This window comes from Papaver somniferum, chromosome 8, assembly GCF_003573695.1.
Source record: "Papaver somniferum cultivar HN1 chromosome 8, ASM357369v1, whole genome shotgun sequence".
In the NCBI taxonomy this organism is placed as follows: domain Eukaryota; kingdom Viridiplantae; phylum Streptophyta; class Magnoliopsida; order Ranunculales; family Papaveraceae; genus Papaver; species Papaver somniferum.
This window is the reverse complement of record NC_039365.1, coordinates 19576163-19589941: the sequence shown is the minus strand read 5'-3', so window position 1 is coordinate 19589941 and position 13779 is coordinate 19576163. Positions and strand designations below refer to the sequence as shown.

Genomic DNA, 13779 nt, shown 5'->3' with positions numbered 1-13779 from the left:
GGTCTGAGAAGACTTCTGAGAAAAGGTTTACGCGATGCATTAACAGCTTATACATAGGACGAGTAAAAGCCAAACCTGTACAGCTAGACAAGGCAACTTCATATTTACCAAACCTCCACGGGAGAGGTCAACTTTCTCGTCTTTGAATAATTTTTCATTTTTTCTGTTTTAAACATGCGCATCTACCGTGTTTTGTTAGTGCAAACCAGTACAATATAGCCATCTCTACGCAAATGAACATCAATTCTCGGCAAAATGCAGAAAATTTTGGGGTGAGTCGACGTTTCTTTAAGGTTTGGATTTGAATGGCAGGATCCTATAGTCAAGGGTTATCATACGTAAAATGATTAGTTATGATGCTGCCAGGAATTCAAAGTAGTCATCAATCGGTGCGCTGAGTAAATGTTTTGGTATTTGTCTCGAGTTGTTTTATTGAATCAAGCTGTGCTGTGTATTCCAAACAAACATAATGCTGCGGCCCTTGGCTGTTTCACTCTTTTATACTAGTCCAGTATCCAGATTGAACTCCCCCAGATCCTATCCACATTCCAAGTACCGGAGTAGTATATTTGGAATCACTCCACCATACTTTGAAGTAAACATGGGATGGATCCAATTACCAAACAGCATGCAACAAAGGGAGGACAATGACATAACTGTAACGTCAAGTCCAAATCATATGACTAAAACAATCAATTGTACAAACAAACCTTTTACTCTTAATCAGCCAATACCTCTCCCAAGACCCCAAATATATGCGATTGTATATGTTCCAAAACCCTTCAGAGTTCAGAGTTAAGAGAAAACAACATTCAAAGATACCTCAAAAGAGTCGAGCATTCAATACTACAAAGTAGTACAGTCAGTGTACAACCGATAACTCCGTTGGTCTTGGTCATGACAAATACTGATTCAAGTTCGCAAATGAATTTTCGACACCTCCAGTCCTATCTTGAATTTCTGTATTATTTATGCAGCATGAAATCATAGACCAGATTAATACTTTCCTTTTTAGAGTCAACTAAAATTTGTTCACGACTTGTCGTTGATAGGGACTGCTCAAAGCATTTTGGGTAGGTCGTCTGTGAAGACTAATGAGAAAAGGTGTCTATGGTTATGGTATCTTTTCTACACTGAGACATTCTTAACGCCTGCTGCATGCATCTACAGCTTACATACGATGAGTAAAAGCCAAATAATACTATGTAGCTCAAACGCTACCCAAACCTACACAAGCACAGTTCATTTGGCCACTTGCTTAGTAAAGGTCAACTTTCTCGTCTCTATGTAATTAGAATAATTTATCTTTCTGGTTCCAAAAATGCGCATCTACCGTGTTTTGTTGGTGTACACAGATTACCTAGTAAGTTGCCGGGCATCTATTATCTATGTCTTGAGTTGTTTTGTTGAATGAAGCTCAATAATGCAAGCATAATGCTGCAGGGAACTTTAGCTATTCACTATACAAAATATATACTACTCTCCACTCCAGATCCTATCCACATTTGGCTCTCATTTGAAATTATTTTTTTATTGTATACGGACGTCAACTCCAAGAGTGCTTTTTCTGTTCACCTACTTGTAAAGTACTGCCTGGTCAGAAAGACAGAGAGTACTTCTGGGGCTCGATATTTGCTGTCGAATTTATATTGGTTAGAAATTCTGAGCCGCGGTGAAAATAATGGATCTTTTGTTCATTTACTCCTTTGATTACTTCGAGGATTTCATTTTCATGAACACGTGATGCCCCCTGTTTTACCACTTAAGGATATAATTGTCTTCCTACACCTTGATAGTCAGTTAGAGAGAGAGCTGATACTCTGTGCCCCAAGGACCGGAGGACCACCAGTCTACACCCATTAGCATGCTCATTCTAACGGAACGGCAAAGTTATATACCAAATCCGCAACGTATTGTCGATTAATTTGACAATTTATAAAAATTAAAAATACATCTCAATGATCATGGCTACTAATGAAGTACCAGTTTGCAGAAAAGTATGATATAGGATTGTGTACAGGACAAAGCCGTTTTTAGTTCGTCATATACGGAGGCACCCTCACCGGTAAAGTACTAAAACTTTGCAAAAATGCCTTATCCATCTTTTGGCATACAGATCTAGAACTTGATGATCAGATCACATCTCATGTAAAAAGTTGACTCTACTGCTATCTTGGTTAGATCACTCATCCGCCAATTATACGTTTCTAATATTTTAGCAACAAGTCCGACACGTTTCACGTGTAGTAATACCGGAACACGTGGTAGTGAATTTTGAGTTCCTTTTGTTGCCTGATGCAATGCCCAAGTGAGAAAGTAGTACAGTTTCATTATATTTAACGGCTGTGGACATCAAATACAGAGAGAGAAGAAAGTAGTTTTTTTTAGGTTGAAAAAATATATACACTAAGCAATTATTCATATCTCAATCACATAACAGAAAAACTCAGATCTTTACCGAAATTAGCTTCACTGTAAATCACTCTCTAAAAACAACACATCAGATAGTGATCTTCTTCAAATCATTCTCACAAGTTAAATCTTCTTACAAAGATTAGGTAAATTCTCAGCTTCTTTTTTCAGAATTTTTTTTTAGCATTTTTTTTTGGAGAATTTTAGGCTTGATAGTGATTGTTGTTCATTTTTAGTCCAATTTCTTTTGAGTTTTGGAGTGATAAAAACTGTGATTGTTTCTTGTTTGTATCGATGATTAGAGACAAGAATTTATCATTTGATTCATTTTTATTGTCACTACTGGGTTACTGAATATAGTTTATGAATAGGAATATTTGAGCTAGATTTGTAAAAATTACTTGTTTGATCTGTTCAAATCATGGATTTTGATTAGTCTCGTGTTCAAGTGTTTTTCTAATTGAGAGGTTTTTTTTTATTTTTTCTGTTGATGAATGAATTGAGGGATGCATGTTGTTAGTGATGGTAATGATTTAGGGTTAGTTATGAGACATGCATGTTAATTGAGTGAAATTCAACTGTTGCATGTCAAAATTGGGTGTTTGTAATGATGGATCCTTGGATATATGGACATATTGGTTGTGTTGATGTTGTTGTTGTTCAATGATATTGAGAGGGGAGATTTGTTGTTGGTTTTAGGATGGAGTAGCTCTGGAGTAAATACTTCACTAGTCTTTTAGGATAGAAGTTTTTGTTCCGTGGATGTGGGAGGATTTACTATGGAAAACTAATGATAATCTTACGCCGTTCCTCCTAGTTTAGTGTTGACAGCTGAACAAATGTGCGTCTACTTTAGGATTGATGTAAGAGGAAATTGTGGATCCTTGATGCTTCTTGTGAAATATACCGGTTAAGAAACTAACCCTGTTGACATTGTGTTATCATGGAATTATGATTGGTAGATGGATTTGATCACGTAGATTGGAGTTTTGTTCATTGTTTACTTTAGGAAAGTTCGGTTGCTCTGAGAGAAGAAAATTGCTTATTTATAATTACTAAAGATTTCATCCCGTTAATGCGGGAAATTATTATCTCTGACAGATAACGACTTATTAAAGTACCGAATCAGGCCCGCCACTTGGAAAAGTTGGTCGTTTTCTGCTATTACCGGTATAGATGAACACGTGGATGTTTTTCTGCATGAACACGTGGATGCTATTACCGCACAGTATGGCTGCTTACTGTAAGGCGGCTTATTTTTATGGTTCTTAAATTTCTTGTTTTGATTGGAAACTTCATTTGAAGTTTTCTTGTTGACTGTGAGCTTATTATTCTGTCGAAACTAAACCAGTATCCATACGTGGGAATATTATGATCAGTATGGGTTTTGTACTTTTGGTTGTGGTAACGAAAAGTAACGTAACTCATGCAGTCATACTTTAGCAGTATCATGTATTCTCATCTCTATCTCTCCTTTGCTCCTTGTCATTTTGTTTTCCTTTTCTCTTTAATCACTGCCTTTTTTCTTTCAGAACTGATTGTATAATTTATAAAGACACTTCAAAATTGGCTTATATACTTCCTATATCTGATAGCTCCTTACCTGTATGGATGTATCATCAAGCCTATGCAGAATGTCGTCTTCGGGATCATAGATACTGCTGATGATAAACAGCTAAATACGTAGAGAAGTCTTATTCAGAAAATTGCTCGTTGTTCCACTATACATGTTGATAATAACATATTTCCTTTAACTACTGATGTGGATGAACGGCTAAATACATAGATATGGTTTATTAGGAAAAGCATTTGTTCTTGCATCATAATAACATATTTGCATAAAAAAATCTAGCTATTGCTTTTTCAACATGTTGCGACATTTGTTTACCTTCAATCAGTTGTTTAGATGAAGAATTAGGTCCTTCTTTCTATGAGGATGATCCTTTGATACTTTTTTCATTGTGCTGTTCGCTGATTCCAGAGTTTTTGTGATCAAGAACAAAGAGGATTTATCTGGCTGGCCTTCTTAATAAGGTGGCTCGTGTAGACAGGTACGTTAAAGTTTCGAGAGTTGAGAAGTTTCTGTTGAGGGCATAAAATTGCAATGTAGGAGTGGTTAGAATTCATTGGTTTTCTTATCTAGCTTCAACGATAGTGAAACTGTATGCCCCTATGAATCAAATGGATGTCAAATGAACTGCCATAATAAACATTCCTTATTTAAGGTGCCTGCAGTTATCATTATCTAAGCAAGGATATTGTGTATAACAAATTCTGTGCTCAGTATTTCTTTATGTACTTGTGTTTTTACGATGCTGATGTGGTGTTTATGATTCACCTCCATCTGTGCGAGATGTTTGTTTTTCAATCAGAGTGCCTGGTTGCTTGACCAGGGTGGTAGGGAAAATGTCCATGAATGTCCTTTTTAGGTTGGTGGCCAAGGTTCTTACTCAACTAGATCTTCTTCAAGTGGGGTTGATGTAGTTCAATAAATTCATATTATTCAAAGACTGCTTTTGCTAAACATAGTACATCGATTATTGATTCACGACAGATGCGGATGTGTTGGTTATAAATGATCACAATATGTTAGCTTAAGACTTATTTATTCTGCAACACTCTTTGATGATTTAATTTGCATCATAGTAAGGAAGTTAGATTGTACGAAGTTTGAGGAAAAATGATACAATACGTCCAGTCACAGTTGTAGATAGAAGCCATCGATCAAATAATAAGTTACTAGTTGCAGACAAAAGCTATCAGTTTGTGTCGTTTGAAGTATGATACTAATATGAGAGAAGCCAGCTTAGAAAAAGCATGCCTAGATTATTAATTACTCAATGAATGGAGTTCGCAATTGGGTTTGATCTGCCAATCGCTGTACTCTTTTATTTCATTCACCATTAATTTTCTCTAAGATACAGCGGTATTTCATTTTACCAACTTGTAGGGAAAATGGGGGACTCACCAGACTTCTTACCGAAGGGTTGGATTATGGAAACCAGACCGAAACAAAATGGTACTACATATAAGGTACCAACAATTCTGTCACATATCTGCTTACTTTTATCTATTGATCACCTTTATGTTTACCACTTCTAGCCATGTTTTGATCACCTCAGTTTGTGCAACCTTTGGGTTTATCTTTCGTCAGTGCTTCAAATAATCTTTGTATGCGCGATTTAGCTCCGCGAAATCACTGTGTGGATTTCTAGATTCCTTTGTGTAACTTAGGGTAATCCTTCAGTACTTGGTTCTCCTTTGGGGTTTTCCTTTGTTCCTTTCCTTTCCTTTTTGTTTCTCTTCTATAGTGTAGTCAAGCGCCACAAGAGGAAGACCAAATGCTAACTCATTGCCTTTTCTTGTTTTGGTGATAAAGCTGTCAACTGTTTGGGATAAAAAAATTCTTATATTGTTGGATGTTGATACAGGTTTATATTGCTCCATCCTCCGGGTTGAAGTTCCAGTCCAAGAAAAAAGTGTTTGAGTATCTTAACAATGAAGAGCTCAGCAAAAGATCAAGTTCAAGTAAAAGCGGCGCTGCAAGCAAAGTTCGTATATTTATTTGATACTTCTTTGCAGTTTTGCATTTAGTTAGCTTCTTGTTATTTTTAACTCTGCTCAGTTAACTGAAAAGATGCCAATGGATTTGATCTGCCAGTTTCTTTGTTCTTAGTTCTAGTCATTCTGAAATTTATCTAAAGTACGGTGTTGTTTAACTTTACTAGCTTGCGAGGAAAACAGAGGAATCACCTGATTACTTACCAAAAGGTTGGATAGTGGAAACCAGACCGAAACAAAATGGTGATACATATAAGGTATGTACATGTTCAACTGCACATCAACTTACCTTTATCTGTTAATCGATTTACCACTTTTGGTCATGCTTTGATCACCTTTCATTGTACCACCTTTGGGTCTATTTTTCATCAGTGCTTCAAGAATCTTTGTATGCAAAATTTGCCTCTACCCGCTTTACCTCATAGATAACTAAATTCCTTAGACTAATTTTCATCGTCCATGTGTGTAATTTAGGGTAATCCTCCATTACCTGGTTCTACTTTGGGGTTTCCCTTCATTTGCTTTTCTTTTTGTTTTTTATCTTATGGTATAGTCAAGCATCACAAGGGTTGCCAGAGACTTACTCGGTGCTTTCTCTTGTTGTCGTCATAAAGTAGTCAACTCTTCATGGATAAAAAATATAATTTGTTGTTAATGCAGCGGTACATTGCTCCATCCGGGCAGAAGTTCAATGCCAGGAAAAAAGTGTTTGAGTTTCTCAACATTGAAGATCCCAGCAACAGCTCAAGATCAAGTGAAAGAGGCTCTGATGTGTCCACAAGCCAAGTTCGTATATTTATATGTTACCTTTTCACATTTTTGGCATTTGATTATTTTCCTGTTACACAAGCCAAGTTCGTATATTTATATGTTACCTTTTCACATTTTTGACATTTGATTATTTTCCTGTTATATATACCTAATTATATGCAGACATTCTAATTTTTCATCTTTCCTCTAGGCTACAACTCCATGCAAAGATACAGGGGACGCGTTACCAGCCGGATGGGTCTCAGGAGTGAAAGTTAGAAAGTCGGACAAATCCAGAAAAGACTCGGTATGGAAAACTTTGAATGTTACTTTCTTCATTAATAGCATCCTTCTGTCTCTGTTAGATTGTATGATATTCAGCAGTTTCTATGAATTTTATCGGTTATGTTTCGTTCCTTCATTCATACTAGCTGCAGACACCCGCTTTGCAGTTTAACATTAAGCATACTTACCATTTCGTGATAAATTTATGATGTAGTGAAGATACCAGTACCCCCTTGATGAGTGAAAATATTTTCCTCTTCACTTAATAAAATCATGGAATCTGTAACAAAAAGAACTTTAAGTTGCCATAAACCAGTGTCTTTTCTGGTCAGGAAGCGTGGACAATTAAACTTATTTAAATGGCACTTTTATTGAGTGAAAATATGTGTAAATTCATTTCATCGGCAATACATGTTGTAACTGGTATCTAATTGCCACAGTATTACATAGATCCTGTAACCGGATACATTTTCCACTCAAGAAAGGATGTTTTTCGCTATCTAGCTACAGGGGAGATTGGAATACATGCATCAAAACCATATAATGGAGTCTCCGACACCATACAGCTAACAGATGAGGACGACTCTGTAAGTACGCCGTGTCTGCGGGACCTTTGCAGTACAACTGTTTCATTTTATTGTTTTGAATAGTATGTCTTTATCTTTTTTTGCCTTTAACTATGTCCTTCTCTCTTTTCTTTCTTAGCCATCAAATACAGCCAAACGGCGGAAAGTAGAAGACAGTACAGTGACAAGATGCCTTTTCACAGGCCAGAGTACAAACGAAATGACAGTGGACAATAACCAGATGCAAGACCCACCTGCGATTAAGGAAGAGCCAACCTCGAATGAAATGACAGTGGACAGCAACCAGATGCAAGACCCACCTGCAATTAAGGAAGAACCAATCTCGAATCATGCCTCAGTTCAAGGTACATAACGGTTTTTGAAGGGGAAAAAATATATGCTCTCTTTTTCTTCTTTTTATAACCATTATTACCACGAGGATGATGTGTACAGCACACTCCTCTTTCTAGTTGGGTTGTTTGAGCATTTGGCTGTAAAAATATACAGTACGCCCCTCATTCTAGTTTGAGTTGTTTGAGCATTTGGCTGTATTCTGTAAAACTTCTCCTAGAATAACTTGAAGCAATACAAGATAATTAGCGTAGAGGTCAATCCTACATCAGTCATCGTTTTGTTGCTTCCTTGAACTATGTTACCAGTTTTATAACCAGTCAAAAAGATGTGAGTGCGGCAAGTGGTTTTGCCATTTGGATTGTCATTTCTCGTATGTGGTATATGAAAAGTCTGATCGAAAGGATTTTTTTAGCATCACAATTTAGACTACCTTATTTGAGGTCATTTGCGTTGGATTAAAGTTTCCTGTTTTGTAGGTTCAGAAACTGTTAGTCCCGATAATTCGAAGAAAGGCCGAGTGCTACGTTCTGGAAAAACCCTTGATACAGTATTACCTGCACCAGGGATCTCTGCGGACTCCAATGATTCAAAGAAAGGCCAAATGCTACGTTCAGGAAAAACCCATGTTACAGCTTCACTTGATGATTCAAAGAAAGGCCGAATGCTACGTTCTGGAAAGACCTTTGTGGCAACTTTACCTGCATCAGAGATCTCTCCAGACTCCGACGATTCAGAGAAAGGGAAACTGCTATGTTCTGGACAAACCCTTGGTACAGCTTTACCTGCACCAGAGATCTCTCCAGACTCTGATGATTCAGAGAAAGGCGGACTGCTATGTTCTTCTGGAAAAACCCTTGGCAAAGCTTTACCTGCACCAGAGATCTCTCCTGATTCCGATGATTCAAAGAAAGGACAACTGCTATGTTCTGGACAAACCCCTGATACAGCTATACCTGCACCAGAGATTCCTCCAGACTCCGATGATTCAAAGAAAGGCCGCCTGCTACGTTCTGGAAAAACCCATGGTACAGCTTTACCTGCACCAAAGATCTCTCCAGACTCCAATGATTTAAACAAAGGCCGACTGTTACGTTGTGGAAAAACCCTTGGTACAGCTTCACTTGCTCAAGAGAACTCTCCGAAGAAGCAACTGAAGGAAATTAAAGGCGGGGTCGGAAAAAGACAAAACAAAAGAAATCGTGTTAAAACTAGCAAAACTAAAGAAGAATCCGGTTCCCCTCTCCGGGCTTCTAAACGACTGTCTGGAGTTGAAGTTGAACCCATGCTTGACTTGGAAGTTGGCAGTCGAAAGAGTGTGGTGGCATCTGTACGTGAAGTAACTGGAGGTAAAGCAACTAATTCCAATCATCAGGTACTAGAGCCTGTAGACCAAATTGGTTCTGCTTTGGAGCCGAAAACCGCAATCAGAGGTAGGGAAAGTAGAATTCTGATGGAGTGTGAAAAAGCGAACCATAAAGATGGAGACACAAAGAAGACTCACGAGCTGGTAGAGCCTAAAATCTTAACCAGAGGTATGGAAAGTGGAGGATTGCAGTGTGAAAAGGCAAGATATAAAGATGGAGACACTGAGAAGACCAATGAGCTGGAAGACCAAATTGGTTCTTTGGAACCCAAATTTGTAACTAGAGGTAAGGTTGGAGGTGCGGAGAACACAAGCCATAAATTTGTAACTAGTGGTGAAGTTCGATTAGAGCGTGAAAACACAAGCCGTAAAGTTGGAGGTGCGGAGATGATCGATGGGCTGGTACGCCGAATTGGTTCTGCTTCGGAACAAAAATCCTTAACTAGTGGTAAAATAAGTGGAAAAGTTCAGTTAGACTGTCAAAGAACAAATCATATAGATGGAAATACGGAAAATACTCATGAGCTGGTAAACGGAATTGGTTTTGCTTTGGAGCCCAAAACCATAACTGAAGGTGTGGACAGTGGAGAAGTGCAATTGGAGTGTGAAAAAGCAATCCGTACAGATAGAGTCACGGAGAAGATCAGTGAGAAACCAGCTTGTTTGATGGACTTGCCATTTGGAGATATCTGGCGTGATCCATGCTTGGAATTTGCAGTCAAAACTCTTATAGGAGAAACCAAAATCCTAAGTGGCGGCAAGGAAAATGGAGAAACTCTGTTGGAGTGTAAACAAGAGATCCATAAAGATAGACGCGTGGAGAAGACTATTGAGAAACAAGAATGTTCAATGAACTTGCCATTTGGAGATTCCTGGCCTGATCCATGCTTGGAGTTTGCATTCAAAACTCTTACAGGGGATCCCCAAATCTTACCTAATGAAAGTGGAGAAGTTGAGTTGGAGTGTGGAAAGGCAATCCATCAAAATAGAGACATGAAGAAGATCAATGAGAAACCAGAATGTTCAATGAGCTTGCCATTTGAAGATATCTGGCGTGATCCATGCTTGGAATTTGCATTCAAAACTCTTACAGGGGATTCCAAAACCATATCTGCAGGTAAGGGAAGTGGAGAAGATAAGTTGGAGTGTGAAAAGGCAATAGGTAAAGATAAAGACACAGAGAAGACCAATGGAAAACCAGAATGTTCGATGAACTCGCTGTTTGGAAATTCCTGGCCTGATCCGTGCTTAGAATTCGCATTCGAAACACTTACAAGAGGATCCAAACCCATAATATCTACAGGTAGTGGAAGTGTTGAAGTTCAGTCAGAGTGTGAAAAAGCAACCTGCACAGCTAGAGACATGGAGAAGACCAAAGAGAAACCAGAATGTTCGTTGAACTTGCCATTTGGCGATTCCTGGCCTGATCCATGCTTAGAGTTTGCATTCAAAACGCTTACAGGGGATTTTCCCATGGAAGGTGATTTGACAATTCAAGATTATTTCCATCCAAGTCAAACCCCAAATGCAAGAGACAATGGAGTAAATGGGTCTTGCCAAATTGGCAATCAGCTCAGGTTTGATCCACCTGAAAAGTCAGCGTCTCAGCTTCAGTTGCAGAAGAATCCAGGGTTTTCGGCCCAAGGTAATGCAAATAGGTTAACTTATGGAGCAAAGAATGGGTTCCAGCAAAAACATATTGCTGGTAGTGGACAGAACTCCAGGTAAAGTGAACAAAATAGTCTCTTCTTTTTTTGTAAATCAAATGTAGGAAAAAAGAATTATGTACAAATGGCAAGGGTGTTTCGGATGAACTATTGAGTATCATTTTGGAGCTTCATCCTTTAACCATGTTTTCTTAGATGCAACTGTTGCTCACCACTCGGATGTAAGCCAGAGATCGTAATCATATTAGCAAACTACGAGTTGTGGTTAGCTTGAGGTACGTATATGAGTTGTGCAGCAAAGAAAAAACAAAAAACAATGATTGAAAAAGACTGAATGAATCGGTTGTTACTAAAATCATTTCTTATAAATGAACTCAGGATAAAGAAGCGGCATCAATAGGCGCTTTTCAAACAAGTTCTTCCTCACGGATAATTTAACTCTACAAGAAAGATTTTTTAACCCAAAATGCACACAGTATCATCGAACGATCAAATCCATTTGGACAGGAAGAAAATGCACACAATGTTGTCAAACAATCCAATCCAATATGTGCTGGCTCTTTCTCTATCAAGACTGATTCCAGCCTCCATAAGTCTCTTCCTCTTCACCAACTCCCCTGCTCTGAAATGGCAAATAGAGAATAAACAACTTATAAGCACAATGGGCATGTCCAATCTTATAATAGGAAAGTAGGTGACTCTGAACTCTGCCATGCCAAAACAACTGTGGGTTTGTGTGTGTCAGTGTGTGAAAGAGAGAGATGCAGAACCTCCTCGGATCTGAATACGAGGCTGAGTTTAATCTCCCCACAATATTCCTGGTCCTTCACCACATTGTAAACAGCTTCTGGCACACTTCCTCCCTCAAACACCGGTTCAAGCGGAATGCTGCAAGGGGCATATGATAGTTTTCATTTTATATGCGATAACGATACTACAAAGAATTCATAATAGTTTTGATTTTATATGCGATAACGATACTACAAAGAATTCATATTTCCATATGCTCAGCTGCAGATATCTCTTGACGCATCAATTTTAATTGTTACAGATATTACAGATAATTGATGGAAATTCTATTTGGATCATAGTGTCGAGAAATTTTATGTATAAGCATTTACACTGATAATTTACTGCACATGTAATGGTAATGCTCACGTTGCTTCTCCAACAAGATCATCCTCAGTACCAGCATCACTGTCCAATAGTTTGATAACAAGCTCGGATGCGCCTTCTGAGACAGTAAAGACAAAGCTTTCATTCCATTCTGGGTCAGAACCTTTCCCTGCATCACAAGTAAAAATGCCAAAGAGTTTAAACCCATGACCTCTAAATATGAAAAAACAAATCCAACCTCGACACCAGTGTAATCATAGTGGTGAATTTGAAAAATTACTAGGGAGTGTTTTACACGAGACGTGAATTTTAAAAATTACTAGGGAGTGTTTTACACAGGACGAGTCGTGATAGCCAAATCTGTTGAATTCATATTCATATCTATAGTTCCATCACATTACGGCCTCAAAGTACAGACGTGCAATTTCGTTTGGATGTTTTACATTGTCATACAGAATCCACAATTACGTGACGCACGTCAAATGAAAAAGAGAGCACAAAGGAGAACTAGATGGCTAGGAAGTTTACCAGCAGCAACACTGCTTTTCTTTTCCTGAGTTCGCAAAGTTAGGACAGCATATGGATCCATGTTACCTGCTCAATAAACAATTGAATCTCATAAGCAAGGCAACCAAGTAGTATAAAAATTCAAGCGCCAGCACAGGTCTACTTGATGCCAAAAAAACACTTTTAAAGGTAACTATGGATTCTTACATTCGATTCTTTCGGGAAAAATAATAATCAAAATGTTATCTCTAATTCTTTACCGATCAAAAAAGAAAAAATGTTATCTCTAATTGCCCTTTGATCATGACCACAAATTCATCAAACTCTATGTTCAACCATCATAATTGCGAAGAATTTTTCTTTTAAGAAAAATGATCATACTTTATGCAAGTCAACCACCAAAGACCAAAACAATAATACTCAAAAGATCCAATCAAAATTCAATTACATAAATAACTTAGATCTGATGAAAATAATCAAAGCAAGAAACAGATCTCATAAAAGAAAAATCAAGATCTCGTGATAAAATCTAATGTGGGAATCAAACATTCAGAGTGATAAAAATGATGGGAAAAAGAAGAAAAAACTTACATAGATAATCAGTGTTTTCAAGACCTTTAGCACTGATTAAAACTACATCCAAGGTTCCTGAAGGCATCTTTGTAAATGAATTTCTGCAAAATTTTGTCTTTGATTCGATATATATTTTATCCAATTCCGCTTTTGTTGAAAAGACAAAATTCGCAGAAGTTTTTTCTTCACAACTTTTGCAAAATTTCAGCTTTGGCCTGTTTATATAGGAAATAATGTCCTCCCTTTTCCATTTCGAGTCCAATTATGTTCAACTGGGGTGGGACCTTATGGAATCTGCTTGACCTTGACTGGTCATGTTCTTGTCAACGGGAAGGTCATTTTTCATCTGATAGCGAGGCCGAGGCTTCACATTTTGCTATTTATTTTTGGCCGAGTCTTTTGTCTAGGATAATTTGATCAATTTGGCTGGCATGGCATTGTTAGCTTGGCTAGTGAGTTTTGTAGTTTGGGGAGTTGAACAAATCAAAGGCTGTACATAGTGTGAAAAAGTGATTTTGGTTAGTTTTTTTGTTTTTCTTTTTTGTTTTTTTTAAACAGGAAGCAGATATATTACTTAAGTAGAATTTCCCATTACCACATATTGATATCTTGGTCGACAACACCT

General features: G+C 37.7%; 2 protein-coding genes across 6 annotated transcripts; one reads left to right on the top strand and one right to left on the bottom strand.

The window, feature by feature from the left end:
- Positions 1 to 2336: 2336 nt before the first annotated feature.
- LOC113304441 (methyl-CpG-binding domain-containing protein 13-like) lies at positions 2337 to 11240 on the top strand. 5 transcript variants are annotated; one of them, XM_026553562.1, is made up of 11 exons: positions 2337 to 2558; positions 3514 to 3640; positions 4394 to 4463; positions 5363 to 5445; positions 5844 to 5963; positions 6141 to 6230; positions 6634 to 6759; positions 6935 to 7030; positions 7449 to 7595; positions 7714 to 7939; positions 8405 to 11240. In XM_026553562.1, exons 4-11 carry the CDS (start codon positions 5368 to 5370, stop codon positions 11017 to 11019), a joined length of 3498 nt encoding a protein of 1165 aa, XP_026409347.1. In that variant the 5' UTR covers positions 2337 to 2558; positions 3514 to 3640; positions 4394 to 4463; positions 5363 to 5367; the 3' UTR covers positions 11020 to 11240. The 5 variants fall into 5 exon arrangements, with proteins under 5 accessions (XP_026409347.1, XP_026409349.1, XP_026409345.1 ...); XM_026553564.1 differs by having other exon boundaries at positions 3514 to 3655; positions 8411 to 11240; XM_026553560.1 differs by having other exon boundaries at positions 3514 to 3655.
- Positions 11241 to 11275: 35 nt separating this feature from the next.
- Positions 11276 to 13360, bottom strand: LOC113304442 (elicitor-responsive protein 3-like). Its single transcript, XM_026553565.1, has 5 exons — positions 13173 to 13360; positions 12603 to 12668; positions 12117 to 12243; positions 11729 to 11846; positions 11276 to 11580 (listed from the first exon to the last, which is right to left on the bottom strand). The coding sequence occupies exons 1-5, from the start codon at positions 13237 to 13239 to the stop codon at positions 11527 to 11529; spliced, it is 432 nt and encodes a 143-aa protein (XP_026409350.1). The 5' UTR covers positions 13240 to 13360; the 3' UTR covers positions 11276 to 11526.
- Positions 13361 to 13779: the final 419 nt, after the last annotated feature.